Source organism: Ipomoea nil, unplaced genomic scaffold (genome assembly GCF_001879475.1).
Source record: "Ipomoea nil cultivar Tokyo-kokei standard unplaced genomic scaffold, Asagao_1.1 scaffold1317, whole genome shotgun sequence".
NCBI lineage: Eukaryota > Viridiplantae > Streptophyta > Magnoliopsida > Solanales > Convolvulaceae > Ipomoea > Ipomoea nil.
In genome coordinates this window covers 4,321,291-4,331,072 of record NW_017617745.1, presented here as the reverse complement: position 1 = coordinate 4,331,072, position 9,782 = coordinate 4,321,291, and the positions used below count along the sequence as shown (strand labels likewise).

At 34.9% G+C, this 9,782-nt stretch overlaps 1 protein-coding gene across 2 annotated transcripts; it reads right to left on the bottom strand.

Annotated features, from left to right (window-relative positions):
- Window positions 1-734: 734 nt before the first annotated feature.
- LOC109185407 (acetylornithine deacetylase) lies at window positions 735-4,767 on the bottom strand. Of its 2 annotated transcripts, XR_002054976.1 has the most exons (11): window positions 4,360-4,767; window positions 3,740-3,984; window positions 3,550-3,658; window positions 3,330-3,468; window positions 3,176-3,233; window positions 3,047-3,064; window positions 2,775-2,897; window positions 1,903-2,056; window positions 1,776-1,809; window positions 884-1,098; window positions 735-850 (listed from the first exon to the last, which is right to left on the bottom strand). XR_002054976.1 is itself a non-coding variant. In XM_019335427.1 (10 exons), exons 1-10 carry the CDS (start codon window positions 4,684-4,686, stop codon window positions 995-997), a joined length of 1,311 nt encoding a protein of 436 aa, XP_019190972.1. In that variant the 5' UTR covers window positions 4,687-4,767; the 3' UTR covers window positions 754-994. The 2 variants fall into 2 exon arrangements, 1 of the variants encoding a protein (XP_019190972.1); XM_019335427.1 differs by having other exon boundaries at window positions 754-1,098.
- Between the last annotated feature and the right edge of the window lie 5,015 nt (window positions 4,768-9,782).

Sequence of the window (9,782 nt, the reverse complement as noted above, 5' to 3'; positions counted from 1 at the left end):
ATATATAATTCATTAATTCTGGATATATAGTTCACTAATTCTAAATATATAGTTCATTCATTCTGAATACACAGACAAAACAGAGTACCAGTAACCGGTGTGGATATATAGTTCACTAATTCTGGATATATAATTCATTAATTATGAATATATATAATTCAATAATTCTGGATATATAGCACAACATAACGCCGTTAACAACAATAAAAAATAATTGTTTTTTTTTTTTTTTAAAATCGAACGCGTCATTTTGACGTTTTTACAACCGTGTGCACCATGCATGTGGCAAATTATTGTGTGGACCATGGTCCACACAGTGTTATGTGGATCATAACAAAAAGTTCATTTTTAATATATTAAATGTACATTATTTTTGTATTGAATGTACATTATACAATATAATGTACATTCAGTACAAAAATAATGTACATCCCCTGAATACAATGTACATTATTTTGGTACTGAATGTACATTATTTTATAGTATACAAAATACGATCCACACAACTTGTATGAACCATGGTCGACACAACTTGTATAAACCATGGTCCACACAATAATGATTGTCATGCATGGTGCACACGGTTGCACGGCATAATTTGCTCGGTCCTTCACACCTTGTCCGAAACATTCTACTTGTGGGCCGCATATGTGTCGGGCCTCTCCTCTTGGGCCTATCTCAATATATCAATCAAATAGTAAACTACATACCATTTCAAATAATAAATTCTAGGATGACTAGCAACTTAGCAAGTTTTTTTTTTTTTTGCTGAGACTAAAAGAGTTTCCCCTGCTACAGCATACAGATATCATATATGCAGTGTATCATGGAGAAGTATAATCATTGACTACTTTAGTAAATCCAAATTTCAGTCACTGTGAACCTTAAAAGGATTTTCAAGAAATGTCATAAGAAGAGCCACTCAGTTTACAAGATTAGGATACATGGAAATAGTGATATTGATAGCAGAGGGAGAGGGGTTAATGGTAGTCACTCAATCTTCCAACTGTGAGATGATACTGGCAAAGACACCATATCCTTGGCACATGTCTGTCAGTAGACAATACTCATTCTTCGCATGGTATGTAGCCATTAAGCCTGCAAGTTTGTTCCAAAAAAAAAAACAAAAAAGAAACAAATTGCATCATGCATCACGTCAAAATAATACTCCATCCGTCTCATTTTATGTGTTTAGTTCAGTTAACGAGGCTTGACTGAAGTTATTTTTTTTAATTCAATTTTAGGAAGCTTGCAGTTTTCGACTTTTCGTCCCTAAGTTATAGGGTAATTGTAGAATTCGTCCCTTAGTGTTGGTCATACTCAATTTTCGTCCCTAAGTTATTATTGAAGTTGCACTTTCGTCCCTTTACTAATAAACATTAGGGACGAAATTTACAATCTTAGTATAACTCAAGGACAAAAAGTGAGCACGAAATGACGAAAAGTGTAACGTCAATGATAACTTAGGGACGAAAAGTAAGCATGACCAACACAATTCTATAATTACTATATAACTTAGGAACGAAAAGTGCAAATTTCCCTTCAATTTTTCATAATATTAAGTTTAGTATTAGTATATAAAATTTATATATTTAAGAACTACATTCAAATACTATTAAACACAAAAAATCAAATTTTAAAATCATTGAAAAATGTTAAAGAAAATAAGTAAAGAAAAAAAAGTTGGTTTGACTAATGAATAGACAGTAAAATGGGACAGAGGGAGTATTTGCTATATTCTAATTTAAGCCTAGTAGAAAGCTACAAAATCATACCATAGCCTGAAGTCTGAACATCGAAACCCTCATCCTGCCATGAAAAACAAAAAGGTTACGAGCGAATTAATAATCTTAAAATCATGTTTGTGTAAGGCCAAAAAGAAATAGATCCAAGGATAATAACCTGCAAATCTCGTATCAGCGGCAGAGTACCAGTTATAGAATACGGTTTTACATGCCCGACTGTTTCTTCAGTCGCTTTGCACAATACATGGAAACCACGAGACTCAAGGTTACAAGCAACTCCTGACGATGCCTCATCAAAACATATATTTAATCTGTGCCATGAAACCAAAATAGTATAAATGGCAGGTGAAAACAATGTTCAATAAATTGGCTTCTTTACAGTTAATATGTCCTAAATCTGGAAGATAACATCCTTTCATAAACAACTCCAATTAGAGGCAAAATTTGAAGTGTTATAATCTAAGATTAGACCAAGGTCACTCAATTGGGCTATAATGCACATGGACCAAACCACACTTAAAAAGATTGAATGGTAAGCTCTGGACGCCATACAAAGTAGACCGAACAGGCTCTAATACCATGTTATAATCTAAGATTGGGCCAAGATCACTCAACTAGGCTATAATGCACCTGATCAAACCACACTAAATTGAATCCAATCAATTAGTTAGTCTAACCTATGACGACAAATTAATGTGTGGACCATGGTCCACACAATGTTGTGTAGACCATAAAAAAGTACATTTTTAATATACTAAAAGTACATTATTCGTGTACTGAATGTACATTATACAAAATAATGTACTTTCAGTACTCAAATAATGTACTTTCCCTGAATACAGTGTACATTTTTAATATACTAAAAGTACATTATTTATGTACTGAATGTACATTATTTGATAGTATGGTCCACACAGCTGTAATAATGATTGACCCATGACCTTATAAACCCATATGTTCTCTCTTATATTTTCAATGTGGGACTCTTCACATGAAGTAATGCATTTTAGAAAATAAATAATGCAACACCTGCCCCTAAGGTTTTCATCAGGCAAGACGTATTTTGAAACAGGCCCTCGTGTATCAAGCTTGTCTATGTTTGCATTCAAGTCATCAACATATTCTTGTAGCTTCTTCATCACATCCGAAACACTGAAAACCCAAAAAATTATAGAATTCAGACTTCTTTGGTGAAATTACTACATAGAATTGTGACATTTACAAGATGCTTTGGAAACAGAAGTGTCATAAAATTTCCGATGAAGAAAGCAAAACATAGAAAGAGAAGGCAAAATTTATACCTGTAAAACGGAGTCAACCTGCAAAGTATAAAGACAATGTTAGATATCATTTCCAATGGAGACCCTTTTAGTGTACAGACTCTATATGAAGTTTTCCTTGAAATAGGCGATTCTTGAGAGAAAACTAACCTAACATCTCCTGAAACGGTGCACTCAGCTGGTATTTGATTGATACCACCCCCGGGATCTGTGAAACAAATACGGAGTAATTAAAGGATAAGAAAAGCAACTTGCATGGGCAAATAATTTTATGAAATTCTTTTCACAATGGACCGAAACTTACAACTCCATTGAGTTGGCTTCATGGTTGATGGTGTTGCGAATCCATAAATTTGTTCTTTAGGATGAGGAGGGAAGTCTTTGTAGAACCGTAATTGGATTTCTTTAAGCGCCTCCATTGCTAACTCCAGTGGATTAATAGCCTAAATTTTGACATAACTTCAGTCAAGCCTCGTTAACCAAACCAGACACATGGAATAGGCCAGAGTCAATAAAATGAGTACCTTATGGGCCAGACCACTGTGGAAAAGTTTTCCAGTAACTTTAAGTTTCCATGGTATCATGCCACCAGTACCGATGCAAGGCTGCTTATCGGCTGTGTCAATCCAGAATCTATATGGAAAAAGACAGTTCGTCAACAAAACGAGGAAATCTAAGCTCCCTTAGGCCTAATACAATGTGAAGTTTACTTACAAAGGACCGTGCTTCAACTTATCAAGCAATCCATCTTTCACTAACGCATCCACACCAACCCCCGGGATGGATGAGTTCTCTTCACTAGCTATGAAGACAGCAACCACGGTGGACTTCAACTGTGGTTTTGTCTCTCCCAACTGTCTCATAAGTTCGGCAACAAGAGCAACATGGCCTAAACAATCAGTAGTTCCCCGTCCACGAAGCTTATCGCCATCAATGCTCAATGAGAAGGGATCAAAATCCTGCACTCACAATTGTTATCAAATCTTCTATTGCAGTTTCTTGGAAAGAAAACAAGTAAAAATGTTTTGCCCATATTGGTTACTAAATCACAACTAATTAGAGTGCAACAAAATAGAATATACCTTGAGAACAATTGATAATCTAGAGCCACAACCAAATCCCACCACAGAATAAACTCAAAAACACAGAAGGGTCAAAGAAAAGCAACCAAATAAAACAAACACAAATATCTTCAAAATTGTATTGCCCATAGCAATTTTTTTTCAATATAAATTCCCAAATTTAAATATCTAAGTGAAATTAGCTAGTTACCAAATTCATATCCAAGAACGATAAGGCCCATTAATGTAAAGAGGAAAAGTGAAGTGACAGACCCAATCTTCAGGATTGGCAGTGACGACATCCATATGCATCCCGACGAAAGAAAGAACCTTTCCGGGCTGGGTACCCGGATACTCGACGATAAGGTTGCCCCGGTTGGGCTTATAAGTGACATGGTTGATAACGAGCGGACCGCCGCCGGTGGTGGTGCTGAAAGGGAGGAGGGAATCAAGAACGTGCTTTACCACCCTGTCCTCCTCCGGGATCAGCTCCGGTGGGTTGTTCTGCAAGTACTTGGACTCCCCAATCAGCTTTCCCAATAGAGCTACAAAGCGCTCCTTGTTCAGATCACCGAGGGCTTGCTTCACCGAAGTGGCCATGGTAGCGTTGAGTAATTCGGCCAAAATATCAATGGGATTGGAATAATTCGATCGAAGTGCAAAACTTTGTATTTATAGGGAGGTGAATCTTCTGTAGACTGCTTCTTGTTATATATTTCTTTATTTCTTTATAACTAAAGAAGAATAAAGTTGGTAAATAGATTAATTAGAGTATGAGATTTCTTCTATAGAAAAAAACGACAAATAAATCATTTTATTGCTATTGTGCAAGAAAAATATGTGTAATTAGCAGTTTCCCTTTCAAAATAAAAAATAAAAAAATTATTGAAAAAGAGTGAACTCAGCTCTCGAACTTTAGTTGAAAAATCAATTAGCTCCCTAAATTTTTTAAAGATGCAGTTACACCCTCAACAATTTATTTTGATGAAATAAAACCTAAAAATTGATTAATGACCTACAGATCATTAGAGTTCCGACAATCCTCCGACCAAATTTTAAGTAAAAAATCGCCAGTTACGGAAAAGGAGACCAAGGTCACCTTCTTCAGCGAGAAGGCGACCTAGATGGTCTCCTTCTAAACTATATATATATATATATATATATATATATATATATATATATATATATATATATATATATATATATATGAATGATAAGGATCAAGTGAGATCATCTAATCTATATGAGATTGTGAGATAGATCAAATCCGAATGATTAATTATTTTAATTCAAAGTGAGATTGTGGGTTGTTATCTATATATTAAATATATCCTAATATAAATGGATTTTTAAATCCAATTCTTACCATTAATTAAAATTAGTATTTTCGCCCGTGCGACGCACGGGATAGATTTGTTATAATATATTAAAAATATTTGGATTGATATATAATTATTTAAATTAGAACATCAAATATTATACTAATTGAAGATAGTTTTGAATTATTTATGTGTTTTGATGTTATCATTGTTTGAATTTGAACAAATAATTGTTTAAATTAATAGCTAATGTGTGGATGTACGCATGCGATGCTGTAACTTTGGAGTTTTTATTTATCATTATTTAGTATTTTTTTTTTATATAAATTAGGCAAATGCGTTCGTTCTCTAGCAACTCAGTTATAGGAATGGATTGATATCTTAATTCATTTGTATGGAATATGTATATATTTTTGTCTAGATATATAGCAATTTTGCCATTTAAAAAAAAACATAATATCAACGATTGTATTTACACATTATTGAAACCTGTTTGTAGATGACATTAGTTGTAGCAACGCAATCCTGTCCATCATCGTATAGAGCTAACACCTTCAGTCCATCAGGATAGGTGACTCGGGTGAAAATATATAATGGTAGAGTATTAGTCAATTAGCGATCCTTTTATATTTTAAGTCAATTAGTAATATCAAATTCATTTTCAGCAAATTATTCTTTCATATTTTTAGTCAATTAGAATATCATATGCAGTGATATTTTTACCTAATTTTTGTTCAATTTTTAATTGATATGTATAATATTATTATTGAAATATTTACGTTCCATTTTTAATTTATCTTTAGTATTGTTTAAAATATGCATTTACTATTTATGATGTAGAATTATTATTGAAATATTTCCGTCAAATTTTAGTTTCCGTTCCATTTTTAATTAAAATGCAATGATCTAACCATTTATTTTTTTTCATATTAATCAATTATGGATCATTTTTTATTTGCAGTCAACTATTAGTATTCATTTCTTTTTATATTTTCAGTCAATTTGTAATGCCATATTCATTTTCAGTCAATTATTCTTTTTTTTTTTATTTTCATTCAATTAGTCCATTAGAATATCAGATGCAGTGATATTTTTGCCTAATTTTCGTTCCATTTTTAATTGATGATGTAGAATATTATTATTGAAATATTCCAGTTTCATTTTTAATTTACCTTTACTATTGTTTAAAATATGCATTTACTATTGATGATGTAGAATATTATTATTTAAATATTTTCTTTTCATTTTTCATTTACTTTTATGGATTCACTCCCCTTTCTCTATGAGACTTCATATAGGTGCGCACCAATTGCAGTCTAATAGCTCTGCAAGTCTTCAATGGAGAAATATCCTGGGCAAGAATAAACATTGGAGCCGTAACAGTTGTATGTTAGTATACATATCTATATCTCTATATATAATTACTCAATATAAAAGAATGAATAAATGAATATAAGGAAAAATATTACCAATTAATAGATTTACCAATTAGGTTAATACGTGAATAAGGAAATAATATTATCAATTAATAGACTTTAATTAATTTCTATTTTACATTTGGTTACCAAATAAGTTTTACTACAAAAATTTGGGCGGGAAAATGAAATAGGAGGATTTTACTTTTATATATATAGATTAGTTGGATGATTGAGATGGGATCTCATGATCTCATAGGATCCAACCTATATATATATATATATATATATATATATATATATATATATATATATATATATATATATATATATATATATATATATATATATATATATATATATATATATATATATATGGGTTCTCGTGCGGTTGTGTAACACCCCCGATTTTTGACATATTTTAAAATATTTTAAACTTAATAAATACGATAAAGTCTAATCATCGATACCAAAATAATGCGGAAGCTGATCATAATATTTGGAGATGTTATGCCACATCTAAGCTAAGAACTTAGATGCACAGGCTACTAAACAATTGAACATAATCCAAAAGTAACATCTGTTTAACATAGTGGCTCACAGGCCGTTAAAACTAAAGATTAACACTAACTAAAACTAGGAATCACCGCTCTGTCTAGCGCTCTCTTGTATCTACAAGTCTGTACCTGAAAAATATGTAGTGTAGCAACCGTTAGCGAGAATTGCTAAGTAACCCACTCAAACATGTTGAGTACAATATAAATAGATATAAGAAAATCATTTTGAGACTTGAGGATACATAGATATAGTCTTAGCAACTCTAGTTTTAAAATCAGGACATTGACTCATTGGAGGATACACTCATCAACATAATCAGACTCAAGACATACCAATAGAACTGACATGATAAGACAAACAATAGGACACAAGAATAACGAACGGTAACCAAGTTACACGTTCCAACCTTATACCAAGTTCTAACATTTACACCACTCCATCCTTATATCAGTTCCAACCTGTACCTCCGAGACCACCCTGTACACCAGTCCAACCTTATCCCTCCGGAGCCATGCTCCCTGCCTGCTTTTCGTAAACATAATCATAATTGCACATGCAGTGCAATAACATAAGCACACACACTGCATCATCATAAGCACCGCAGTGCATCATACCGTCAATCATTTTGAGCACGCAGCTCATTACTGCCGGCTCCATTACATTCATCATACATAGACATCAACATAACATTTAAGGCTCATCAATAGCCTGTACAAGGATAACCAAGGAAAGGTACACATACGCACAAGCTTACGGCGACAAGTGACATCAAGACAATCATAAGACTCATAAGGAACATCATGGACTTTACTCTAGACCAACAAAATACAAGGTTAAACCACATACATGATTCAAGACTCACAAATCCTATTACGACACTTGGGACGTCATTTTAGACTTACGAGACATCAAAGAAGACATTACCACGGAGATCAACCAAACGGAGGCCAACGGATTACCGTCGGGCACGTAACAACGAGTGGTACGGCGGGTGGACGACCACCCGCCGGCCTCCTGTCGGTGGCGTGCCACTGTTCCAGCGGGTGGAATGGCGGGTGGACGACCACCCGCCGGGAAATAATACCCGTTCCAGCGGGTATTCAGGTAGGGGTTCAAACCCCCACCGGGTACCAGCTGGTGCCTTTGCTGTAGCCAATTTTTCCCACTTCGGGACTTTAACAAAAATACACAATTTCAAGTCCAAACACATCCAACCTACTAACTGAAACAAGATCTCTAGCACAGTCAGGGACATAGACACAATTTGCTAGATCCAAATGATATCCAGTATCTAGGATCAATCTATACGTCCACATTCCCTATATCCGTGCCTTCATCCTGTTTCCCATTGTTAGAACTTAGAAGTGAATAAAGTAGGGATATGAAGGGCCAAGGCATATGAAAAGTCCTGGGATGTGAAGGGCCTTCTATAGTGTGTTTAACGTGTGTGTGTGTGTATATATATGTATATATATATATATATATATATATATATATATATATATATATATATATATATATATATATATATATATATATATATATATATATATATATATATATGTCAGTGTGTGTGAAGTTAAAGTAAGAGAAATATATAGAGAGTTTTATTTCTTAACAAGGTATCAGAGCCCAGTGGGCATTGATCGGCGCAAGGAGGCGACGCCACCGGAGGAAGCGGAGCAGCCAACGATGCCGTCACGCGCCGCTGCTGTTCGGAGCACCGGCAACTACTCTCCGGTGCGTGGGGCTTTTTCCGATGACCTTTTTTTGACGGCGACTCCACTGGGAGTTTCGCCGTGAAGAGGAGAGTCGACCTAGGTGAAGAGTGAGAGGTTTCGGTGTTCTCCAAGTCTATGACAGTTGTGCTGCTGCTGCTGCTGTTTCTGCTGTCAAACTGCTAATTGTGCAGGCTACTGCTTCTGCTACCACCACTGCATACAAAGGAGGAGGCGGTGGTTTGGCTTTTGGAGAAGAAGAGAAAGAATAATTGGGCAGTAGGGTTTATGTTACTTTTTTTTTTTTTAAATAATTTGTGGCCTTATTAAGTTTAGTTTATATGTTGTTTGGGCTATGGGTCATAGGATTAGTCTCATATTTTGGTATGAGTTGAGTCAGTACAGCTTGTTCAATGTGAATCAGTCCAGGGGGTGCTGCAGTGATGGGCAGCACGGATGCCAAGAGGGATGCGGACCTGGCATATGCCACGGCAATTATGGGAGGCCAATGGTTGAAGAAGAATTGGTTCGGGATGAACCAATTTGTGTTCACCAGGATAACAGGAAAACACTGGTGTTGGGCAGCGCTAATAATGGTTTGGGTGTGAGAGGCAGGAGCACTGCGGTGTTAGGCAGTGTTGATAACGGTGTGGGGTGTGAGTGGCAGGTGCGCTGTGGTGTTTGGC

Bases quoted from the DNA above. Each gene is read 5' to 3' on its own strand.
- LOC109185407 (XM_019335427.1), bottom strand. From the start codon at position 4,686: ATGGCCACTTCGGTGAAGCAAGCCCTCGGTGATCTGAACAAGGAGCGC. The intron at 3,659-3,739 runs GTAAGTAAACTT...TTTTCCATATAG, and splicing joins AAGTTGAAGCACGGTCCTTT to ATTCTGGATTGACACAGCCG. The intron at 3,234-3,329 runs GTAAGTTTCGGT...TTTGTTTCACAG, and splicing joins GAAGCCAACTCAATGGAGTT to ATCCCGGGGGTGGTATCAAT.